The sequence below is a fragment of the Misgurnus anguillicaudatus genome, chromosome 17 (assembly GCF_027580225.2).
Source record: "Misgurnus anguillicaudatus chromosome 17, ASM2758022v2, whole genome shotgun sequence".
NCBI lineage: Eukaryota > Metazoa > Chordata > Actinopteri > Cypriniformes > Cobitidae > Misgurnus > Misgurnus anguillicaudatus.
The window spans coordinates 5,215,001-5,240,417 of record NC_073353.2 but is presented as its reverse complement, the minus strand read 5'-3'; the positions used below and the strand labels follow the sequence as shown (position 1 = coordinate 5,240,417).

The following is a 25,417-nucleotide window of genomic DNA, read 5'->3' as shown; positions in this document are numbered from 1 at the left end:
TGAAGTCTAAAGTCTAAACATAAACTAAAGTAGTAATCCTTACGTATTTGTTTTATGTGTTTCATGCGAGCTGAGGCAAACTATCCCTTTTGTTTAAAATATAACCTGCTGAATCTTGGCGCCTCTCTTACTCTCGCACACATGCAGAGAGCTGCGCTCGGTCCGAAGTCACATCATTAGGTAGTAATCTTGTTTATGATATGCATTTTAAGGAGTTGTAGCAATACATTCCTCATGTTTAAAATATAAATCGCGTTTAAAGGCGCATCTGAGAGTTTTTTTCCCCCACTTGGCAAGCCGATTGGACGTGACATGGGGGCGTGGCAGCATCGACGATCCCATTTTTTTATTCGAAATTCGAGGTTGTGACTTAATCGATTTCTATTTCGGTACACTAATTTTTTTTTTATTTTGTGGTCCAAGTTGCGGGCGAGTTAGTTGAAAACGTCGGTCAGGTGCGGGTTGTTTGTACATTGACCCGCGCATCACTGATAGTCATGTCACGTGAAAATAAGTTATCAAGTGTCCCAATTTATAGTGACCCAGTGTCTTACCTGCAGTTCCTAACAGCGTTTTTGCACCCTTTTTAGGGCACTTCAGGTAGGAGAGACGTGTAAACAGACACTCCAGATAAAGAGAAAATTACTGTTTTCATTTGCTTTATTTGCTAAGTGTATTTTAATCATCCACACGATGTGACATTTTTGAGGTTCTCCCTCGAAAGTTTACATCCAAGAGCTCTGATCTTCGAAGGGGTTAGTGCATAGGGATATTAGAGCTGCACGATTAATCGTTAAAAGATCGTGATCTTGATTCGACCCCCCCCAAACGATCTTAATCCAGCATTTCGACGATTCAGGTAATTGTATTTTTAAGGAGGAAAGCCTCAGTCTCATCAGTTCTCTCGACATCATGCAATCACTGTATTTGGCCCAAGTGTTCTAGTGGGCGTGAAGATTAAGCGTGCATATAGATTTATTTACCCGATAGACGTTCACACTGCCAACAAGAGTGTCAAAAAACACTCTGACGCTCGAATGCATTCTCTGGAATCCTTTCAAGCAAAGGTTTCCACCCTTCCGATTGGTTGCCGCCCAACGTTTCCGCCTTGCGATTGGTTGCGGCCGAACCGTGCCATAGCTCATTACCAAAAAGTTATGTCAGTCCATGTGGCAGCAATTTGCACAAAAACTTTATCTTTATTTAAGCAAAAGAATCGTGATTCGCATTTTATACAGAATCGGACTGCATGTAGGCACGATTGGGCAAGTTATACATTTACTAGCAATCCAGTTTGTAATTGTCAAACTGAATGCTGTGCACAAAAGAAGGAATACAGCATTTTTGATGCAGGCTAAGTACAGCAAGGGCATGCATTGCAACAACATCAAGCCCCATATATGGTGACGACAACATCAGCTGATACTGCTAGATGTTCAGTCACGTGGGTTTTATGTTCGCTACTTCAGAATTTATTCTGCAAATGCATTTCCATCTCATATTTACTCTTTTTCACATAAGTCACCTCAAGCAAGCATAAAACTTTGTTGAGAATTAAGGGATTTTGATTCGATTACTCTTATGGGATACTTCAGAAAGCGCATACAATCAGTGTGATGGAAGCCCAGCTTGATGCTGTCCACAGTGTATCTGTCGCATTGCTTGCTTCGCTTCATAATACTCAACTGTGATTGGCTGAATGTTAGTTCTGTCAAATTTGAAGGTGTGTTCGACTTCATGCAAAGCCGCAAGAACAGAAAGGCACATGACATTAAAATAATATGAGAATGATTAAAGAAATCATACGGAGGAGTCTGCTTTTGCATCCCTCTTACAGTACTTTGTTATCATCTGCTTGTCAATTCTTGAAGCGCTGCATGAAGTGAAACATCTTTATTAGTAACAAACCAGAGAACATGGATGGAAATTTTGGCGCTGGATCAAAAAAGTGTGGACGTGTCTCCCACGACTGCTATGCCACTGGCTGTAGTTCCAATCAAAGATGGCATATTTTTGGAGCAAATTCTTCTTTCGTTTGAAAATATGTCTACTGTTTATAAGATGTTAGTGTTTGTGTAAATCTTTTTTGTGTGCTGTCTTCAGGTGTTGCTCAGGTCTTAAACAGATTGGATGGGAAACCGTTTGATGATGCGGATCAGAGACTGTTTGAGGTATGAAATCATCTCACACTGTTATGTTTCAGAGATCTCAGAGGATTTTTATAATATTCTAAAAGAACCACTTTAAGGGCCATATTTTAACGACCTGAGCGCCTGGTCTAAAGCACAAGTGCACTTAGAACGTGTCCGAATCTCGTTTAGCTAGTTTAACAATGGGGAAAATGGTCTTAAAGGGTTGTCCCTATTTTTCAATGTGTGTTTTGGGTGTAGCATGCAAGTCGCCTTACTCAATCCACCGCCATGTTGATTTCAAACCGAGGCTGTGAGGGATGAACGTCTAGAGCGTGCACTTTAAACTAGGGATGCACCGATAGGATTTTTTTGGGCTGATACCGATACCGATTTAAACAGACAACTTCTGGCCGATTCCGATGCCGATATTAAACACTTGTATATAATACTACACAGTTGGTCTATTAGCTAGTTTATTTCTGCATCAAATTATTTTTACTGAACATGGATTGAATCTAATTAACATTCAATTGACCAACAAAATAAGAGAGGCACAAATTAAGCTAAAACAAATATAATAAGACTGCATGACAACCTTCAAAGGTGGTTTTTGCTATTCAGCATTTATTTTATTAACAACATTAACTATTTTTTTTACATATAATGGATTTCTTTATGCAGTTAATTAATAAACAATCGGTATCGGCCTTTCTTGTGCTATTGCCGATATGCCGATGGTTTCAAATTCATCAAAAATCGGCCGATAAATATCGGCGGCTGATACATCGGTGCATCACTAACTTTAAACCTAATTTTACAGATTTCCACAGGACAAAGAAGCATATGACCCTTATTTGAGATGAGAATAGCGCATATTGTGTACATAATACCTATTTTGGATATTAGCCTGTTGGCTAATTGCTAATTTCTCATGTTGTAAGCATGTTTACTTTTCTTTAAAACACTAATACAGTGCAACAATACAATATTTTATGATAACAACTAATTAAACATCTCTAGTTTGTATAGATCATAAGAGTATGTCACATGTATTTCAGTTCATATATTACATTAACTTTGACCGTAGTAGATCATTTTATCACTAAAACTCTTTGACCATCATAACAGCATATTTTTCCTGTGACAGTAATTTCTTTAACTCTACACCCTCGCCCCAGTTAGTATACACTGATCTATGAATATGCAAATTAGTCCCCACCCCTACTCAGCTGAGACCATAAACATGAATATGCAAATTAGCCCCCACCTCCACTCTTTCGCACCACCTCGGACCATAGATATATATGTAAATAGATGCTACGTTCAGCAGTTTTAGACACATAACTGCTAAGTCAGGTTTCACACAATGCATACATGAACTGCGCGTTTGCAGCGCTCTTTTTTTTTGCATTGATGTTAACAGGTTAGAGAGCATTCACACTACACGTGTGAGCAAGCATCAAACTAAAAAACACCACATAGAGATACAGACAACAAATAAAACTTGGTTTTCACCACAGGGGGACTTTAAGAAAGTCTGAAGAATTGCACATACTATGCAAAAAGTCAGATGGTTTTGTTCTTTCTGACTCAAGTATCTGTTTCTTTTTCTTCAGGCATTTGTGATATTCTGTGGACTTGGAATCAACAACACTATAATGTATGACCAAGTGAAGAAGTCCTGGGCTAAACAGTCTGTTGCTCTGGATGTATGTTTCTGCAAAAGCACGCACATGCATGAATGTTTTCAACTTCTGTCAGAACGAATACACAAGCACCCTTCAAACAACTTCATTATGATCAAGTAATGGATTATTTATGTGAATGAAATGATGTTAGGTGGTTCACAGGGAAACATGCATCAGGATCTGAGGTCTACTGCTGGTGTGTACACCTTAAAGGGAGCTTTGTCATTTCTCTTCTATTGAATGGCACCCAGTGGAATAACAAACGTTTCCTTAACCCTTCTTCCATTATCAAACGGTGCGAAAGGCTTCAGGTAGTCCCGCCTCCGAATTTCTTTCACATGATAGCACGATGAAAGTAAGAGAAGATGGTGAATAATGAGAGCTCAGTGTGTGTTTGGAGCGTATTCATTCACTTCTCATTCACTTGTCTTATACAGGTATTGACTGCATGATTGTTTCTTGTGTTAAATCTGACAGTATTCATACATTAACACATTAATCAGAACATTGTTATTGAAGTTACACTGTTTAAACAGAATTTTTTTTTTCAAACCCTCAAAAAACTCAAATATGAGTTTGGATTCAGATCTATACTGCCATCATCACTATACTGTGATTACATACTTATTATGCTGCATGGTCACATGAGCTCACTACATTGTTTAATACAATGTATTTAATTCAGTCAAGCAATAGATAATAAAACTGTGGCTCATATTTCTTTTATTTAACTCATTAATTCTGAAAAGAGGTTGAGAGCATTGCATTGTGGGACACACTACTACATGTACTGTATGCTCTTTTGCATAGCATTGTCATTTTTGCACAATAATCACAATATGCCTACTATATTTTGTATAAATATTAGAGCAATTTGACAAGTTGCTATTGTGAACATGATCATTGTCTGACACTGACTCACTGCATTTACATGACTCTTAACATGTGTCTATATTGCACATATAAACAGTGTTGGGGGTAACGCATTACAAGTAACGTGCATTATGTAATAATATTACTTTTCTGAAGTAACGAGTAAAGTAACGCATTACTTGTACATGCACATATTAATATTTGAGTTACTTTTTTAAAAAAGTAATGCGAGTTACTTTTCAGTTTAATTAATTTGATGTAAAAAAAACAATGTACTGCATTAAACTGAACGTATTACTGTAAATTTATGCACTCTATGCGTGCCCGCCTGAGCGGAGTTTCAGTCATTTTTTGCGATGGAAATATGCAATTTCTGAATGCAGAACTTCTCAGTCATAAAAGCCTCCCGCAAGGCCTGAAAGAGATCAAAGTAAGAAAAAGTAACACAAAAGTAACTTACCGTATTTATTCTCAGGAGCGCATTGTAAATCTGTATGAATTAATTTTGACATTTATGAGGCAAGAGAGACCATTACCGTCTACAGCCGTAAGAGTCCCCTATATGCTGCTCCAGTATTTATGCAATTCAGTGAATTCAGTGATGTTGAATGACGAGTCCGCGAACTTGATGCTCGGTGGCTTGTTCGGGTAATTTATACTCTTCCGCGTTCCAGGTATGTTCTGTATGCAATTGTTTATCGTGTAAATAACTGATAATGTTACGATTACGTACAATAACTTGCCTCTCCACATGAAATGTGTGTTCTTTGGTGCGGATTTTGTAAAATAATTTTATAAATAAATGCCACGTATAGTCCACTGCGACTTATATATGTTATTTTGTGTGACTGACGCATTTTTGATTGGTGCGACTTATAGTCCGGTGTGACTTAAAGTCCAGAAAATACGGTAAGCATTACTTTCCATGGAACGCAATTAGTTACTTTTTTGGAGAGTAACTTAATATTGTAATGCATTACTTTTAAAAGTAACTTCCCCCGACACTGCATATAAAATTCAGCAAAACGTGAATTTTCAGGAAACATCTTGTGTGTGTTTTTTCATAGGTGTTATCGTATCATGCCACATGCTCAAAGACTGAAGTGGATAAGTTTAAGGTAAACATGAATATATTGTTACAAGTTTTATCAAACGATCCATACGTGCCATTTTCCCCGGACACGTCCTGGCCAGGATTTCGGGTGTGTCCCCTGGAAGTCGCATTTGTTGATCGCATACGTCATCGAGGTATTTCAGGTTCTATTTCAGAAAAGCAACCGCTACATTTCAAGGTAAAAATAAAACTACAATTATTGTAGGGTTTAAGAGAAATAAATCTTAATTTTATAACGTTTTTAACTGAAATGTGAGTACCTCGATGACATTTGCGGAGAACACACCCGAAATCCTTGCCAGGACGTGTATGGGGAAAATGGCATGTGTGGTCACCACCCTATGATATGTAAGTTCTGGTAAAGACATCAGAAGTATGTCAATAATGAAATGAAGTCTCTATTCATGAAAGATCAGCCTGTATGTATATTGATCTGACCGTGTTGCACTATTTATAATTCAGAAGAAAACTGTTCAATATCTCATCAGTGTTTGTGCATTATTGATATCATCTGGGTGGATTTTGCCTGTTTTTTTTGGTTTATAAACCACCTCATTAATCATGTGTTAATTGACTTGTGAAATGGTCTTTTTTTAAAATGTGTTAACTGGATTTTGCTGGAAGCTCTTATAGCACTTCATCGACGTGTGCCAGCATGTGAGCACATGAAGGACCCTCAAGCTGAAAGCCAAATATGGGAATATTACGCTATACTGTATATAAATACACCTCAAATATACAATCACCCACTGCTTTCTATTTCAGCACTTGGCCCTGGAACAATTACTTTAAAGTTTTAGCATTGTTTACTCATGTTTTTGTTAAAAGTATTTGTGGTTGTAAGGCCACCCCACCACCTTCATCCAGTTTTGCCTTATTGCCGATGAACGCCATGAATCTTTTGCCAAACATCTTTTGTGTTGTATGGAGGAAAGAAACAAATCCAACAAATAAAAAAAAATTAAAACATGAATAAAACGAAGAGCATAACGTTCTTAACAAATCCAGTTTAATTCAATACATGAATTAGGGGTCCCTCCTCTCTATCCATTAAGGGGTCTTTGTCCTGAAAAAGGTTGATAAACTTTTTAATTCAGAATTTGAATTAAACTATAGAGGAAGACGTTTAATCTTAAAGGAGGATTGACTCTGTAGTAAGTGTACTGAACAAACACTTTTGATAAATGACTTGACTTACTCTTCTTAATTTTCTGAAGTCTAAAGAGACACATAGAGGGCCCTATTTTAACGATCTAAGCGCATTGTCTAAAGCGCACAGCGCAACGTCTAAATGGGCGTGTCCGAATGCACTTTTGCTAATTTAACGACGGGAAAAATGGTTTGTGCGCCGAGCGCATGGTCGAAAAGGGTTGGTCCTATTTTTTTATGATTAATGGGAGTATTTTAGGCATAACGTGCAGTAAACCAATGAGAGTGTCAGCTCTCATCCCCTTTAAAAGCCTGTTGCGCTGGCGCTATGTCTAAACCCTATTTAGATGACGGACTTTGTAAACTGAAAAACTAAGCGGAGGAAGAAGATCCCCAGTTTAAGATTAATGTTAAATAATTGTGTTGTTTTTCACTTGTATTGAAATTGTTATTTTTTCATTAAAACCTTTAAAACCCGTTTTCTTTTAGTCATGGAAGTAAAAAGCAGGCTTTTAATTGCTTTAAATGTATGGCTATCCAATATCATAAAAAAATAATTTACAAGTATGTAAGAAAAGGTTTGTACTCTAAAAATACTTTTTTTGTAACAAACAGGAGATAAAGAATTTACAAACGGCTCTCCACAAGGTTCAGCACTTGGATAGCGTCAGTTTTTTTAAGCATTACTTAAAAATGTTTCTCATCTCACCATATCCACATGTACAGAGTCATCATATACAATAAATCCGTGAGGTAGCATTTAAAAAAAAAAACATTTAAAAAACAGATGCATTTGTTTAAAGCAAAGCATTTATTTACTTAGCAGGCTGCAGGTGAAGCAGATCTTTGCGCCTTCTAACGTCTCATAATTAGTCCTCATTTATGTCCAAGATACTCAATAATAACCTTTTACATTCAATCCTTTAATCTTTCACATTTAAAAGCATTTTTGGGCTACTGCGCATTCATGTATGTGTTAAGCAAACCCGCGTTGTCGTCCCGTTTAGGTGCATATTACTAATGCGCTCTTTAAATAACAAAAAACCATATTGCATCATTGACTTTAGACTTTAGAGCAGGTTTTTGTTGGTGAATGGCATAGTCTATTTTAGTTGCCTCAAAATAGCAACGCACCAACAATGCGCCTGAACACACCTCGTTTTTAGACCAGAACGCCCATGGGCGCAAATGAATTTGCTATTTAAACAACGCGGTGCTAAACGTGAAAATTATAATTGCGCAGGGTGGAAACTAGCAAATGACACTTGTGTTGCACATTGCGCTGCATTGCGCCGGGTGTAAGATAGAGCCCAGAGTCTCTATTTTAATAGATCATACTGTAACTCCATCATCCTGACTTTTATTTATTATTTGCATTTATATTCAGTTTGAAAGCTGTCGAAAGCCATATCTGATGTCAATGATCTTATGTATTCTCGCCTTATCATAATGCAGAACATCAATAGTTTTATTAATAACTGTCTAGTATTAGAAAGTGTGAGTGACGTCACGTCTCCTCCTGCCAGCGCTCTCTTATTATCACTGTAAATGTGTGAATCTGTCTTCAGTGTCTCATTAACACCAAACTGATCTTCAGTCAGCATTAACACTCACAGAACAATATGACGCTAAGCTAGTTTCCATCCATTCACAAAACAATAATTTCTCTCTCTCTCTCTCTCTCTCTCTCTCTCTCTCTCTCTTTCTCTTTCTCTATTGTTGTTGTTTTCTGCAGGCAGCAAACATCCCTCTGGTGTGTGAGCTGGGCATTGATAAACTATCATTTGATGACTTCTCTCTGGATGTGGATGCCATGATCACTGCAGCTCTGCGCATGTTTATGGAGTTGGGAATGGTGCAAAAATTCAAGATCGACTATGAGGTCCAAACAAAATCACTTGTTTCAAATGTCAGAAGTCATATTTTACTGAATATCAGATGCTTTTGTTTCACACTGGCATGTTAGCAGCATTATTACATAGGACTGTTGTGTTAAATCTGTTACTACTGTTGTTATAGTATACACTAGTTAGTTCACTTAAATAAATCAAATCTCTCTTTATGTTTCTGTCAGACTCTTTGTCGTTGGCTGTTGACAGTGAGGAAGAACTACCGCATGGTTCTGTATCATAACTGGAGACACGCCTTCAATGTGTGCCAGTGCATGTTTTCAATGCTGACAGTAAGTAACCCAGTGTATGGAAGCTGTTCTGAGATCAGTATTAGATGAAAGGGCAGAAGTAACATTCAGATCTGACAACAGTGATATATCATGAAACCGCATAACTGTGTGAATATTCAAACATCTTAAATTTTGTGATTGGTTATGATCTCATAATAGGTTGAACTGTTAGTGGCTATGGTTAGGTAGTGATAAATTAACCCTGTGTAGATAAGATTAGAGTGCTGCTTTAATGATTGAGTTTGGTTCTTGGGTTGATGTGTATTTTAATTAGTTTATTGATTTTTAACTATATATATAAACATATAAAGATGCAAAAAAAGTGCGTCTGACTTAAAGGGGACGTATAAAGCCTGATGAAGATCAGGCTTTTTCCATGTTTAAGTTTTATAATCCCCAATGTTTCTATCAACCTAGAAAATTTTAAAAAGATCAACCTAGTGTCACGGTGTGTAAACACCGAAAAAGGAAAACTAAACGAGAACCCAAACGCAGACTCAAATACAAGAATAAACTATGCTTTATTAATAAATAACTGAAACACCCACGAGGGGGTAAAAACAGAAAGTAACCAAACACTGTGATGAAACACAAAACTGGAACAGATCTAACACGAAGCATATACACGTAAAGAATTCAACAATGATCGCGCACACAACAGAGGACGAGAGGGCATTATATAGACAGCACATCAATGGGGAACAGGTGAACATCATTAATCACGTAAGACACGAGTACATAAGGGAGTAGGGTAAAAGTGACAAGACACTGGGAATACGTGTTACACATACATGATGTGAAAACACACGTATTCCCACATAAAACAATGCTGCCCTGGTCCTGCCCTCTGGATAATAACCAAGGTCAGGCAAGACCATGACAGCCACAAAACACTGGGAACACGTGTCACACAGATATGATGTGAACACACGTGTTCCCACGTACACACACTGCTGCCCTGACCTTGCCCACAGAACATAGACCTGAATCTATACTAAGGTCTGGCAAGATCACGACAGCAACAAGACACCGGGAACATGTGGAAGCCACACACAGAATGTGATCCCACATGTCCCCACACAGAACATGATACTGCCACGGTCCTGTCAGATGCACTCAGACCTACATCTAGCACGGATGTCCGACAGGACCGTGACACCTAGTAACTTAGTTTTGGTAAACCATTCTCTGCAAGCATGTAAAAAAATGGGTAATTGAAATTTGGCTCCCCTTGTGATGTCAGAAGGGTATCTTATTATAATAACACCGCCCCTAAATCTGCACTATCCAACCACGGCACTGCCATTTAGTGCAGAGAGAGAGAGAGAGAGAGATGGCAATTTTAACATGTTATAATAAATTATCTCTATGATATTTTGAGCTAGAACTTCACATGCATACTCTGGGGACACCAAAGATTTATTTTAGATCTTAAAAAAGTCTTGTGAAATGTCTTCTTTAATGGATTCTGCCAGGAAACAGGTATTTCTGAATGGCCTGAGGCCAGGGATTAAGTGGATTTGAAGCGAAAGTATTTAATGAAAGTATAATACGTGCCGAGAGCATTCATTTATTTATTTGTTTATTTAACAGGGACAATGCAGTATAACATTACTACAATTTTAAGCAGCTGATGCTTCACATATAGCCTTCTACACCAGTGGTTCTCAAACTTTTTCAGCGTGCGGTGTGCGCCCCCCACTTGTGTACGGCGCATTCCTTCGCGCCCCCCCCAAAGAAAATTTATGACAAGAAACTGTTCTAAAACTCAACTTTTGTTTAATCAAAACATATTAAATGATATGAAGAAGTGCTGTTGATTAGTAGTCTTATTTTTTTTAGGTTTAATTGCACAGAATTCATGATAAATTAATTTATTTTATAAAACGTCATAAAACTGGGGCCCCCCTGGCACCATCTCGCGGCCCCCAGTTTGAGAACCACTGTTCTACACGATAGCCACTGTATCTATAGGTACGCAGTAGCCACTACACTGCAAAAAAAGATTTTCAAGAAAAAAAATCTTAGAATTTAAAAAATTTAGTGTTTAAGAAACATTTCAAGATTTTTTGCTTGTTTTATGCACAAAATCTCTTCAATTTGATATTTTTGGTCTAAAAACTAGACTTATTTTCTTGGGTCGTTTTGCTCATCAAGAAAAAGCATCTTAATTTAAGAATTTTTTGATATTTTTACTGAAAACAAGACAAAAATACTAAGAAATTTTTTTCTTAAATCATTTTTTGCAGTGTATATCTAAACATACGCGATAGCCACTATATCTATAAGTTTGCGATAGCCACTATATCTATAGGTGTAATATCTATAATATCTGTGATATCTATAGGTATGCGATAGCCACTATATCTGTAGGTACGTGATAGCCATTATATCTATAGATACCCGATAGCAACTATATCTATAGGTACGCGATAGCCACTATATCTTATTACAGCCACCATATCTATTGCTGCACATCAGAATCAATACAATAAGCAATGGTGATTTATTTTCATAGCTTACTTTGCTCGTATTTACTAAGCGTATCAATAATTTTCACTATATGGACTGTATGGAACATCTGTGGGTTAACGGTCAAACATGGTCCTGTGTGCAGGTGTTTTGATTTTTGGTGGTGAATCCTTGATGAAACCTATCACAGCTCTTACAGGCAATGAAAGCAGATTTGGGCTTCTTTTCAGAATACAGAATTTCAAAAAGAAAAGTTGAGTTAAAATCAATACCTACAAAAAATGTTAGGAAAATAGGATGCTCAACCATCAAAAAAGAGGTGCAACTAAAAATCAAAAAAGTTTGCACCATGTTTTCATTTAGTTCAACTGAATACCTCAAATACTATTTTCTACAAATGCCTACAAATATATAAGGCACATTTCTTCTGCGCATTCACATGGATTTAAGGTAAAACGTCCTTTCTATTTTTTGGCTGATCAGGGCTGGGTTTCCCGATAACGATTGAGCTTAGCACTTAAGAGCGCTTTCTACAAGCTACTTAACGAACATTCATTGTTTATTTACGTGCGTTTCCCAAAGATGCACGTATAACGATCGCTCGCAGCTACGAGTCGCTATCTGTTTGTCAAGTGCTAAAATATTTATATCTCTTTTAAGTTTAATCTTAAGAAATGGCTTCTTCATAACCAACAATGTGAACATTAATGTTGCTATGTTTATTATTATTTTTATTAGGATTACTTATAATATTAAATTTAGTATAGACTTGTTGTATTTAATTGTGTTTAATAGAGGTGTTCATGAATTTTAACTGTTGATTGCTGTAATGTATTGATGTATTGTTGTTGTAATGTTTAACCATTTCTGTTTTAGCTTGGAGCCTAATAACATCTGGCAAAGGGACTACCAATGAAAACTAGCCCTAGGGCTAATTTGGGTACATTTACATATACAAATGTTAATTAATGTACACTGTCCCTTTTCTAAATAAATAAATAAAAAAAATAAAAAAATAAAATGTCACCAATAGAATGACTCAAATTTGTAGCACAAGCTTGTTTAGGCTAATGATCTTCAGCTGATGTGCACTAATATTTTTTATAATATTTTTCATTATTGTTCAATGGCTTTTTAAATGTTTTAAAATTGTTCATGAAATATTCTTTTCCGTATTTATTTAGGACTCGTCCCACTGCGAAATGCCTTCTGTATTTTATATTATAGTTTAGATTATTATTATTTGTTGTTGTTTATTATCTATGTTTATTTATTATTATGAATTATTGCATTGTACCGTAAATATTTATTTGGTTTTTTTAATCAGATGCCATACCCTTCAAAAAAAATTTTTTTTACTGTAGCCATATGAATTATAGCAGAAATGGGTATGAACAATTATCAATTTGCTAGTACCAACTTTTACCAAAATTGTACCAAATACGTTTTCCTTCTTTGTTAATTTATGTTTAGTCATTTAAATTTTATTTTTCATTTGAATGTTAAATATATTATATTAAAGTAATTTAAACAAATAAGCAAAGAAAACCCCAATAAATAAATGTAGCCTACATTTAAAACATTACATTATCGTCATTGCAGGAGTGTAATTTGCTGGTTGTCCTGCAGGTGACCTTGTAACACTGTTGTCTTACGATGCACTTATGAATTAACTATTACTCCAGACCACTCGTAGATCTACGATGATTTTTAAGTGCTACTTCAGCTATGAAGCTTTTGGGAAACGGCCCGTAATTCTAAGATGATTCGTACGTTCGTTTTTACGATCTACTTACGATGCTTTTGGGAAACCCGACCCAGATCATTCCACTAAAGATGAATATTCGTCAAATGGTTCTGACCAATTTCACATCCAAAAGCCATCATGAATTTGAATGGTTGGTTTAGTTCTTTTATACGGGCCAAGATATAAAACATGAAATATTCCATTTGAAATCTTTCACATCTTCACTGGGTGGTCATGATCTTTCAGATATTCAGCCATCAGTGTTCATTTGTGTTTTATTCCTGAACGCATCCATAAAGCATCCAGATCCGTGTGGTTTGATACAGAACGTTCATTAAGCAAATTTCTTTGTGTAAATGTAGTTTTTCTTCAGGCCCAATCATGATTTATACTGTCAGCTTACTTTGGCCTTTGCTCTTTTCTGTGGTAGCTCTGACTCTTTGCTGAGGACTATAGACACAGGTTTATATAGCCTGAGCATATGTAAGGTCTCCGTACATTACAAGGATTATTTGACAGACATATTTTGATGTAATTTGATGATCAACAAAAACAGCATTCTCGACAGCACTATTTACAATCAAGAGGCTTTGTGATAAGAGTTTAGTTGGTCTCAAGTGTAGTTTTACAAGTGAGTGTATGTACCTATAGATATAGTGGCTATCACGTACCTTCTCTGGATCTGTTCCACATCTGTGAAATGATCTGCCGGTTGCGACCAGATCTGCTGATTCTGTAGCAGTCTTTAAGAATCGACTTAAAACCCATCTTTTCTGCCAACACCTCACTTACTAATACAGAGTTTAAAATCTTTTTCTATTTTTCTATCTTTATCTTTTCTGTCCTTAATAAAAAAACATGGCAATGTATACCGTGTTAGGCTTGATGAGTTCTAGTGCAGCTATGTATTGCTGTTCTTGTGTTGCTATAATTGCTTCTATTGTTACCTCATGTAAGTCGCTTTAGACAAAAGCGTCTGCTAAATGTAAATGTAAAAAAAATGAGACACATTGAAATTCCCACGTTCATCATCAGAAGAATAATGAAGATTTTTTCATTGTTATAAATCTGTCTGCAAGAGGATGTGTGTCTATATTGTCTTAATGTAAAGCGAGGTGAATAGTAGACAAAAATCTCCAAAGACCACAGCTGGAGAATTAAAGAAATGAGTTGAGTCTTAAGCTCTATTCAGATGAGTTTTAAATCACAATCTATGTCTGTAAAATGTCTGTTTCTCAAACCTCCCATGGTAAAACTAGTCTCGTCCGAATAGGGCTTTAGGATCAGAAAGCTTTCAAATGAAAGGAAAGATCAAATAGCGCCTACAAGGTGTTTAGGTAAAAAATCACCAAAGAGGTTAAAGGGGACAGACTTGTCTTGTGTTGTGTCCTACACTAAACTCTGTCTGATTTTCATGAACAAGAGTGTGGAGAGATCTTCCGACCATTGAGTTGATGTCCTCTGGTTTAGTACACATAAAACAGCGGGATTGTGTTTGTTTTGTTTTCAGACGGCTGGATTTCAGGAGACGCTGTCGGAGATGGAGATTTTGGCCCTGATAGTCGGCTGTATTTGCCATGATTTGGACCACAGAGGAACAAACAATGCATTCCAGGCCAAGTGAGAGCCAAACAATTACTGCTGTTACTCATCCATCAATGTCCAATATAAAACTCAATGTCCAGAACCTAAACTCAACACTTCACTCTTTATAAAAACACACAAATACTGTACATATTACAGCATATCCACCAAAGTCTCTCTATGTCTTCAGCCTTCACTATTAGTTTGCTGGTGTTTTTTAGGTTTTGGATTTATTATGGGGTTGATTTGGGGTCTTTCAGGCATATTTGAATATTTGTGTTTGTCTCAGGACAGGCTCAGCTCTCTCTCTTTTGTACGGGACATCAGCAACACTTGAACATCATCACTTTAACCACGCTGTCATGATCCTACAGAGCGAGGTAAACCTTTACAAAACAACAGATAAGTTCAGTCTCAATATTAACCATTTAAGACCTTAAAACTGTTTTGTTTTAAAAGTGCGTTGTGTAACTTTTAGAAGAATCTCTTGACAGAAATGCAATATAAACTACATAGCTATATTATCAGTGGTGTATAAAGACCTTACATAGTAAACTGTATTGTTTTTATTTCCTTAGAATGAGCGTTTTTTATCTCCATACATCGCGGGTAGACACATGAAAGTCGACATCATGTTTCTACAGTAGCCCTACACTGTAAAAAAAGTCTGTAAAAATTACAGGGGGAAACTGTGAAATGGCAACAGCAATAGACCGTAAAATTGAAAACAGTGTATCACTGTTAAATAAAAATCAAATTTCCCTAAATCAAGAAACGGCACAAAACTTTAATTTTACTATCAAAATATGTGTAATTTACGGTGAAGAACTATGAATTGGCTACAGTAATTGACCATAAAACCTAAAGCAGTATATCACTGTAGAAAAAACATCTAATTACCTTAAGTCAAGAAACAGCACAAAACTTAAATTTTACTGTCAAAATGTGTGGAATATTACAGTGAAGAACTGTAAATTGGCTACAATAACAGACCATAAAACACAAAACAGTTTATTACTGTAGTAGATACATTGATTTACCCTGAATCAAGAAACAACACACCACTGTATTTTTTACTATCATTAAATATAGGAAATTACAGTGAAGAACTGTGAAATTTCAACAGTAAATGGCTGTAAAAAAACATTTCCTTCAAAACAGTTGGCTGCACCCCTAGTAAAGTTGGGGGAAAGGGTTATGAAAAAATAAATTTTGTTGATTGCTTAGTTTCAAAGTCAAAAATCCAAAACCTTTAAGACAAACATCCTAAAATAAAAAAAAAATGCAAAATACATATTTTACACCTGTAGGCTACTCTAAACTGTGAACACAAAACCCAATTTTCAAGCTACATTCACAAAACCTCAGACTGTTCTTGCAAAACCAAACTTTCACCTCAAAACAGTTCAATCTGTGTTGTCAAATCGTGCCGAGTCAATCAAAATTAAAAACACTACGAAACAGTCACTAAACACTACGTAGAAAAATAGAAAACACAATGCTCAGGACATGAAAGGAATAGTTCACCCAAAAATGAAAATTCTGTCATCATTTACTCACTTTCATGTTGTTACAAACCTGTAAATGTCTTTGTTCTGATGAACACAAAGGAAAATATATTGAGAAATGTTTATAACCAAACCATTCGTGGACCCCATTCACTTCCATAGTAGGAAAAAAGTATACTAGTTTTTCCTCGATTGCTAAGACACATTTCTTGAATGCTGATCTCCTTTTCTCTAAACTGTGAACACAAAACCCAATTTTCAAGCTACATTTACAAAACCTCAGACTCTTCTTGCAAAACCAAACTTTCACCTCAAAACAGTTTAATCTGTGCTCAAAACTGAACTATGTTGTCAAATCGTGTCCCGAGTCAATCAAAATTAAACACTACGGAACAGTCACTAAACAATACGTAGAAAAATAGAAAAACACAATGGTCAGGACATAAAACTCGAGAAATAAATGTTTATTGTTCACTGTATGCTAAATGCATGTTGCAAAACAAACCAAAAAAACCTGTGCATTTAGCACTTGTACAAAAAGACAAAACAGAAATCTTGTGCCAAACATGGTCAATCATAGTAGTTCTGATTTCATCAGATATTACTTTCCTTTGTCTTCGCTGAACACCTTGACGTCCTCTCACACAAACTCTTCCTCTCAGATTTCTATCCATTACAAACCAGTGCTCTTTGAACTGGCTGTATTGTATATGTTCCCTCACATAATTAGCCACAAGTGTGATCAATTTTGAGTTGTTGTGTTCAAGTGGTGACACTTGTGCTTTAATTGTGCTTGACTTTTGTCACCTGTGCTCACCATTATGCAGCACGGGTGCATCACAATGAAAATTTGTTGGCAATTTGTGTCTAAAGAAAATCCCTGCTGAAATAACCAGCAAGACCAGCATATGTTGTGTTTTGGTGCTCGTTTGCTAGTGAACACCAGCTAAACCATCAAACCAGCATTAGCACCAGCATTAGCACCAGCTAAACCAGCAACAAACCAGCATTACGACCAGCTAAACCAGCATTAGCACCAGCATCTCATGCTGGCCATACCAGCATATGTTGTGTTTTGGTGCTGGTATGCTGTGACCACTAGCTAAACCAGCATAGACCAGCATAATTCCCATGCTGGTTTGATGCTGTTTTTTTTCAGCAGGGATTTGTGCTTATGGTTTTGCCAAAAGAGTGACTGATTCAATCAGTGGGTTCAGGCAACTGAGCATTTGGTTCAGACAATAGGGTTTAGTGTTTTAGCAATTGAGAAAATCAGTTTGAAGCAGTAAGCATGATGACTTAATGGCCGTTTCTCAATACGAAAAACGCATTTGCAGGCTGCATACGTTATCTAAACTGCCTTATTTCAGTGTATATTAACAATTATAAAGTTGAAAAATATTCGTAGTTAATCGTAAATTGTTGTAATATGCTTATGACTTGCGAATGTAATGCTTAGTTCATTTAAATAAACCAGGTTTGATGGCGTATGCAAATATATAGCAAAAAAAATTGACTGCACCCTCACTTGCAAAATAATTTTATTTTAACCAACGTTTCGGCAAATAGCCTTCGTCAAGGTATGTGATGGCGTATGCAGCCTGCATATGCGATATCCGGAGGATGCAGCCTTCGAAGTGAGAAACGTTTCACTTTGGCATCAAAATAGTGTGACACTGGAATTTGTTATTAAAAATCTCATTTATTAAAGCCATATTATTAGGAGAGACCGTAAATACGTTGTTTGAAGCAGGCGCCTCGAAAGACGCCTCGAAAGAAAGTTTGAGGCTACACACGCTTAGACCAGCGTGGCGCGAGGCTCCGTGTGCAGACTGAAAAGACGCTGAGAAAAGAAAAGCATCTCGACTCGGACAAGAAGACCAGACAAAGGTAATATATGTATTTTTTGTCCTTATAATTCTACCTCACTGCGCTGCTTTTCTTCATGTAAGTTAGTGATTATATTATTAGCTAACCCAACTTGCTGGTGTGATACGTAGGCTCATATACATTAGGCTAACATTGCGATGTACCATGCTTAACGTGTTCTTTGGGTCGTGCAGTTCAGACATTGTAATTGTTTATTCGAGTTGTTTCCCATGCTTCTGGGAATACGTCTTGTACCCAGGGATTTGAACCCTCAGCAGTGTTTTCAAATGTAAGGCGTGACATTAGACGTTTGCGCCTTTTTTCTCATTCAGTGGCAGACAGTGCTTAACGTTAGTTGTGGTACTCTATCCGGGTGGTTGTATCGACCATCGACAGTAAGTCTTTTAGAGGAACAAAGTTTTATTAAAAAGTTACTCGAAACTTGGTTGTTGTTTTCTTTTTGTTTTAGGTGAGTTGAAGTTTGCTATGTCTTAACACGGTGCATCTCAACATTTTTGTGTTGCCCTCAAAGTTAAATGTAGCTTTAAATGTTGAATTGTTATTTCTGTGCAAAGTCAGTGTATACATTTAGAAGCTTATTCTTTATTGCAAACTTCGTCACGATGAACGAACCACATTGATAATTTTCCCTCGCTTCTGTGAATACTGGATATCTTGCATCACCTATATTTGAACCTATCATATGCCAGCATTGTTTTTTGAAAATAGCCAGGTAACGGTTGACTCTTTTAACTAGAAGAATTGCGCCTTTTTCTGTTCAGTGGCAGGGCTCACTTTGTTTAGCTAGTGCTGCTCGGTCCGGATGGTTGTATTGAATGTCCTGCTTTGGTGAGGAACATTTTTTTATTCGAGAGATAACCTTAAATTTTTGCTAAAGTTACTGTTTTTTTGTTGTTGTTGAAGTTTGCTACATCACGAATATCTTATCAAGCTGCATCTCAAGTTTTGTATTGCCCTCACAGTGAAGTTAAATATAGCTTGAAATGTTGAATTGCAATTTCTGTGGAAAGTCAGTGAAGACAATCAAAGGTTATGTTCTTCATTGCAAATTGCATCGAAATGAACCACATTGTTTATTTAAGTGTTGTGGTGCCGGTTGCGGTAGGGCATTTGTCAGATATGGAGCATTTAAGGCACATTTCTACCGCAAGCATAACGTACCTGCTGCCCCTGTTAGTGTTAGGGCTGTTGTTAATACTTATAGATGCCCAGTTGCATTGTGTGAACACCAATGTCAAGAGATCAAGGATCTGTTAACACACTTGAAGGAACATATTGCTGAAGGATGTGCAGTAGGTTGTCCAGTGACTGGATGCAAAGGTGTTTTCAATATCAAATCTTCATTTACATCTCACATGTCGCGGAAACACAGAGATTTTTCAGATGGCAGTATCAGTGACTTGTACAGAGAATCTGCATCTCAGTCATCGGTTGCAACTGTTGTAACTGAATCAGATAGCTTTGGCCCTCAAGTGAATGAGGTAGAGACAGATGAAGGTGATATGGATATAGCAGAAAATTTTAGTGATCTTTTTCTCAGAAATGTCAGTTTGTTTTACTTAAAATTACAGGGGCAGTTTATGCTACCTGCTTCGACCATTCAGAATATTGTTGAGGAGATGCAAAACATTCACGACTTGGGTCAGACATATACTTTGAGTAAACTTAGTTCATTGTTAAAAAATGAGACACCATTGTCAGATGAGGACATCACCAAAGTTTGTGAGTCTGTTAAAGGTTTCGATCTGTTTTCTGCATGTCATACAGGGCCGATGAGGACAGCATACTCAAGAACGCAGTCTTTCAAAAAAATGTTCAACTTTATTGAGCCTAAGAAATTGTTTTTAGGAAGAGATGAGAATCGGAGAGACAGGTTTGCCTATTATGTTCCAGTGAGGGAGACTTTAAAATGTTTGTTAGAGTCTGATCTATGGTTGAGTTGTGTATCAGGAGCGCACTCGACTGAGACTTCTGTGGATGTTCTAAGCGACATTAGTGATGGTCAAATATTTAAGAACAAAGATTTTTTTGTGCAAAACCCATCCTGTTTAAAGTTAGTGCTATACCAGGATGCCTTTGAAGTTGTAAATCCTCTAGGCTCTGCAAAGACCAAACATAAAGTATTAGCTGTTTATGTGTCTGTTGCTAATCTGCCACTTCATGTACGGTCTGACACAGACCACATGTCACTTGTTTTATTGTGCAGAGAGAAAGATTTCAAAGAATTTGGCCATGCTAAGGTGTTCTCTGAATTTCTAGGCGACTTGAAGGAATTGGAGGAGAATGGGATAGTGACATCTCATAAAACGGTAGTCAGAGGGACCTTGTATTGCATTGCTGGCGATAATTTGGGCTCGCATTGCATTGGTGGTTTTTCTGAAAATTTCAGTTGTTCTCAATATTTTTGTCGGTACTGTCTCATAACTCGATCTGAATTTCAGGGTGATGATCCAAATCTGTGTGGACCAGAGCGCACCATTGAGAAGTACGATTCTGCCATTGAGCGCCTCCAGACTGAAGATACATCAGAAGGAGTGAAGTTCAGGTCAGTTTTCAACTCTTTAAATTACTTTCATGTTTGTCAGCCAGGTCTGCCACCTTGTCTAGGCCATGACATCTTTGAGGGCATTTTGTCCTATGATGTTGCACTGTGTCTTAAGTATTTCGTAAAGACAAAGAAATGGTTCACTTACTCCACTCTGAATCGGCGCATTAATCAGTTCAAATACTGTGCATCTGATGCTTCTACAAAGCCGTGTACAGTCAAGCCTCTAGCAAAGAAACTGTCAGGACAGGCCATACAGAACTGGAATTTCTGAGGCTGCTGCCCCTTTTAATTGGTGACCTAGTGAAAGACACAGCTGATGATGTTTGGCAGTTGATTCTGCAGCTAAAAGACATTGTGGACATGGTATGCGCTCAGAAAATCTCTGTGCCTCAGGTTGCATTTCTTGATGTTCTAATTCAAGAATATTTAGAGTCAAGAAAAGCTCTGTTCCCAAACACTAAGCTGAAACCCAAGCATCATTATTTACGTCATTATCCGGCACTCATTTTGAAATTTGGCCCTTTGATCAGACTCTGGACGATGAGATTCGAGAGCAAGCACAGTTATTTCAAGACATGTGCAAGGAATTTAAAGAATTTCAAAAACCTCTGCTTTACTCTCTCCGAAAGACATCAAATGCTGCAGGCTTACCTCTCAGCAGGATCACTTGGCCAAGTTGTCCTGCAAGTCAAAGACAGTTCCCCATTTTACCTGGAACTCTACAGTCAAGCCATTCAAGATGCAGTCAGACAGTTTGGCTTCACTGATATTGACACACAGGTCACAGTAGAAATGTCTTATAAGGGAACATTGTACAAAAAAGGACAATTCCTTGTGACTGGTAATATGGCTAACGTGGAGTTTGGTGAACTAGTGCTTATTTTGATGAAAAATGACACTATTCATTTTATTGTGTCAGTGTACAGTGCTGAGTTCTTAGCTCATTTCCATATGTACTCCATTAAAAAGGACAATGAAAGGATGCACTGTCTGAACATCATTGACTTAACTGATTTCTATCCATTGCCATCTTACCAGAAGGATGGATATCAATTGGTTCCATTGAAACACAGTGTGCTGTCACAATAATGAATGCCTTTCTATGGTCTTTCATTCTTATGTAAACTGAACTTAATTCACTTTTTCATTCTTAGAAATGGATATTTCAGAGCAAAACAACATCAGAAGTTCCATTACTAAGGTGTTGCCAGACCTCCCAGACCCAATTCTAAACCTTGTGGAGGAGACACTACAATCATTGGGGGTTGAGACCACTGAGGATTTTCACTTTTTACAGGAGGCTGATCTTGCATCAGTTTTACGACCAATACAAGCGAGAAGATTGGTTGCTGCATGGAAACAAACCAGTAAGTACAAATCAACAGAATTTACTTGAACATATATCAATGGTTCAATCACCATTTGTTCATTTGATATTCAATAGAAATACCAAACATTAGTTTTTATGCTCACAGAAAAAAAACATGTTGAAAAACGAGCACAGGTGCAAATTTGATTTTGAAAACTGCTGCCTTATGCCAACGACGCTGGTGACTTTGGATAGACCACCATGTATACTTCACATATCGTAATTTCCCGACTATAAGCCACAATTTCTACACAAAATTTGCAAAAAAATCTATATCTCTGCGGCTTATACACATTACGTTTCAATCATCTTCCATCATATTCTCGTCAGAACAGTGAGCAGATTCTATGATAGAAATTTTAGATCTTCGCTAGGCAGAAGATTTTCATCTGTTTGATATTTCATTTGCAATTCTGAATATCAAATGAACTAATGGTACACAGACCACCAATCAGTTTAATACATCTTTAATTTTATTATTTTTGTTTTACAGTTCAGAGCCCTGAAACCCACAGCCAGTCAGCTGTCAGTCCTTCAGTCTCACCTCTCACCTCTTCTAACTCCACTCACTCCTCACTCTCACCTTGCACCTCAACCAGCAATCTGATTAGAACTGCAGATTGGGTTGACAGCTTTCAGATTCCATGGGGAACATTTCCTGAAGACTTGATGCAGTGCTTGGAGAGAGGGAAAAGGCCAAGCCCACGTTTACGGCGTGAAATGATCCGGATTGTTGTCTCTGCAATGATGAACACTTGTGCATCTCCAAGTAAACTAGAGTCTACAGAAGTTGCCAAAAAAATTGTTGCCAAGTATCCACAGTCCCTAAAAGATGTCATAGAAGGTGAGGTAGTGGGAGCAGGATATCACTCACTAGTCAAACAGCTACAAGCCCGCATTGACAACGTGAAGCGGCCTTCAGCATCAAGGATTAAGAGGCGTAAACCGGAAACGGGTGACTCAGACACAGATGAAATCCCAGCTGAGCAAAGGGCAGTTGTTCAGGACACATATGGCTGCATAAAGTGGAATTTGAAGTTCATGCCAGTCAGTGAGACATTGGAAAGCCAACAGGAGAAGAAGGATAAAATGAAGATGCTTCGTGAACAGCATACTTTCAGTCCAGAAGAGGTAAAAGCCCTTATGAAGTGCACTTACTACTCCCAACGTCAAGCAATAAACACAGGAACAGATCTCCAACACCTAATAGAAGAATGGCCTTTTTTATTTGAAGAAATTGGGATGACCGTCCATTTCCTAGAGCTCACAGGACTACCACTTAAGGATACTTTTCTCAATAGTGTAGAAAAAAAGGGAAAACGGCTTTTGAACTTTATGACAACTGTCTGTGCAGACAAGACCAAACGGGTCTTGGAGACTGCAATAAAGCTGAAATTTCTGAGAGGGCCGTTGGAGGGCAGCTCAGGTGACATCAAGGATATGGTGCTGCTTATTCTCTCCTACTTCAATGAAAAAGAGGAGCACCTCTTCCACTACGTAGAGGAGACATGCCTGGCAAATGAAGTCCAAGTGGAAGGCTTGCCTGTGACCCCTTGCATCATTGTATGTGGTAAGTTTATTCCAGTTTACTGAAGGGGTCTGTATTGACATGTTGCATAAAATACACGGTCAAGTTTAAATTGCAACTCGCACCAAAATGCATCCTGGGGTGCTGTTCTGAATGTACTCCAGTCAAACTTTTGTTTAAAAGCATAATTATGTCCAAAGTGCCACTTTTAAGCTTGTCCATGTTGTCGTTTTCAGGTCAAATGGCTTTTTGAATGGGGAATCTTGGGGACACTACTATTTTGATACATGATCGCATCAAAATCCCTATTTTAAAAACACTAAGAAGGCTCAACACAACATGAAACTTTGAAGTATCATCAGTGTCTCTACACACGAACTTGAGCATTGAGAACATTGTTAGTGTACACATACTTTACTAAAAAGAACGGTTTTGAACAACTTACTTGGTTTTTCTCCTGGCCGCCAACTTGCCAGTCAAAAAGTTAGTTGTTCAAAACCTTTCTTTTTAGTAAACTCTTTGTACACCAACAATGTTTTCAATGCTCGAGTTCATGTGTACAGACACTGATGATACTTCAATCAAAGTTTCATGTTGTGTCGAGCCATCTTAGTGTTTTAAAAATAGCAATTTTGAAGCAATCATGTATCAAAATAGTAGTGGCCGTACTATTCCCATTCAAAAGGACATTTGACTAGAAAACGACAACATGGAAAAGCTTAAAAGTGGCGCTTCGGACGTATTTATGCTTTTAACCAAACGTTTGACTCGTGTACAATCACAAAAACACCCATCTTGGCAAGAGTTACGCTTTAAAAATGCTTGTACTGAGAAAGTAAAAGATCATGTAATGTGATTCACTACAAAACAGTCTGCTCTGTTCTGTTATTGTGCATCATTCAAAACATTTTATATTTGCACTATTGAATGGTAATAGCTGATGTGCTGTTCTTTGCAGGAACCTGCTGCTATGGTGCAAGGCAGTTCATGCTCAGCATAGACGGCAAGATTGTGAACGACCAAATTTCCAACTTCACCACTGCAATCTGCTTGATGTTTGGTAGCTACTACTGCCTGAACATCCACTATCCAGTAGATCTGGGTTCCACGCTTGAGTTCCTTCAGAGGTAAAGTGTGTGTATGCACATTGTTTCTTTTTATTTACACATTTAAAACAAATCACTATATTAATTTAAATGTTTGTGTTCACAAAGGTGTTTCTTCAACATCAACCCTGAGAGGGGCACAAAAGTTGAAACAAAGAAGAACAAGAAGCAGCTGACAGTAAACCCGAGAGTCCTCACCCTCATCGCTGATCTCGCTGATCATGAATGGAGACAGACAAATTAAACTGTGATGTACATTTTGATTGCCTACCTTTATTATTTTGAAAATGGAAAATTCTAGTTGCAAATTTAGATTTTAATGTAAGTTTTACATTAGTGAAGTGTTACGGGATTTAAAGTAAATTGGCATACTGTACATTTAAGATGTGTTTGTGATCGTGATTTTTCATAATACAGTTTCAAGTGTAAGTGCGGAGTAATTTTAACCCAGGGTCTTTTTTCAACATGACAAAAGGTCGACCAGCCCTTCAAGAGACATATTTCGTTGATCAGAGTTTGACTGTCTT

The 25,417-nt window shown here is 37.3% G+C and overlaps 2 protein-coding genes across 2 annotated transcripts in view; both read left to right on the top strand.

Moving 5' to 3' along the window:
- Positions 1-25,417, top strand: part of pde11a (phosphodiesterase 11a) — an 86,005-nt gene that overhangs the window by 50,656 nt on the left and 9,932 nt on the right. Inside the window, exons 8-14 of the mRNA XM_055215338.2 lie at positions 2,104-2,171; positions 3,749-3,841; positions 5,761-5,811; positions 8,692-8,838; positions 9,031-9,138; positions 14,868-14,977; positions 15,231-15,321. Coding sequence (XP_055071313.2) covers positions 2,104-2,171; positions 3,749-3,841; positions 5,761-5,811; positions 8,692-8,838; positions 9,031-9,138; positions 14,868-14,977; positions 15,231-15,321 — 668 coding nt within the window. The remainder of the gene's footprint in view (positions 1-2,103; positions 2,172-3,748; positions 3,842-5,760; positions 5,812-8,691; positions 8,839-9,030; positions 9,139-14,867; positions 14,978-15,230; positions 15,322-25,417) is intronic.
- Positions 17,802-25,417, top strand: part of LOC129433660 (uncharacterized) — an 8,166-nt gene continuing 550 nt past the window's right edge. The window contains exons 1-6 of the mRNA XM_073854870.1: positions 17,802-18,339; positions 20,781-20,884; positions 22,042-22,254; positions 22,750-23,826; positions 24,743-24,911; positions 24,999-25,417. The exon at positions 24,999-25,417 is cut by the window's right edge and continues 550 nt beyond it. Coding sequence (XP_073710971.1) covers positions 22,044-22,254; positions 22,750-23,826; positions 24,743-24,911; positions 24,999-25,134 — 1,593 coding nt within the window. The 5' untranslated portion in view covers positions 17,802-18,339; positions 20,781-20,884; positions 22,042-22,043 and the 3' untranslated portion in view covers positions 25,135-25,417. The remainder of the gene's footprint in view (positions 18,340-20,780; positions 20,885-22,041; positions 22,255-22,749; positions 23,827-24,742; positions 24,912-24,998) is intronic.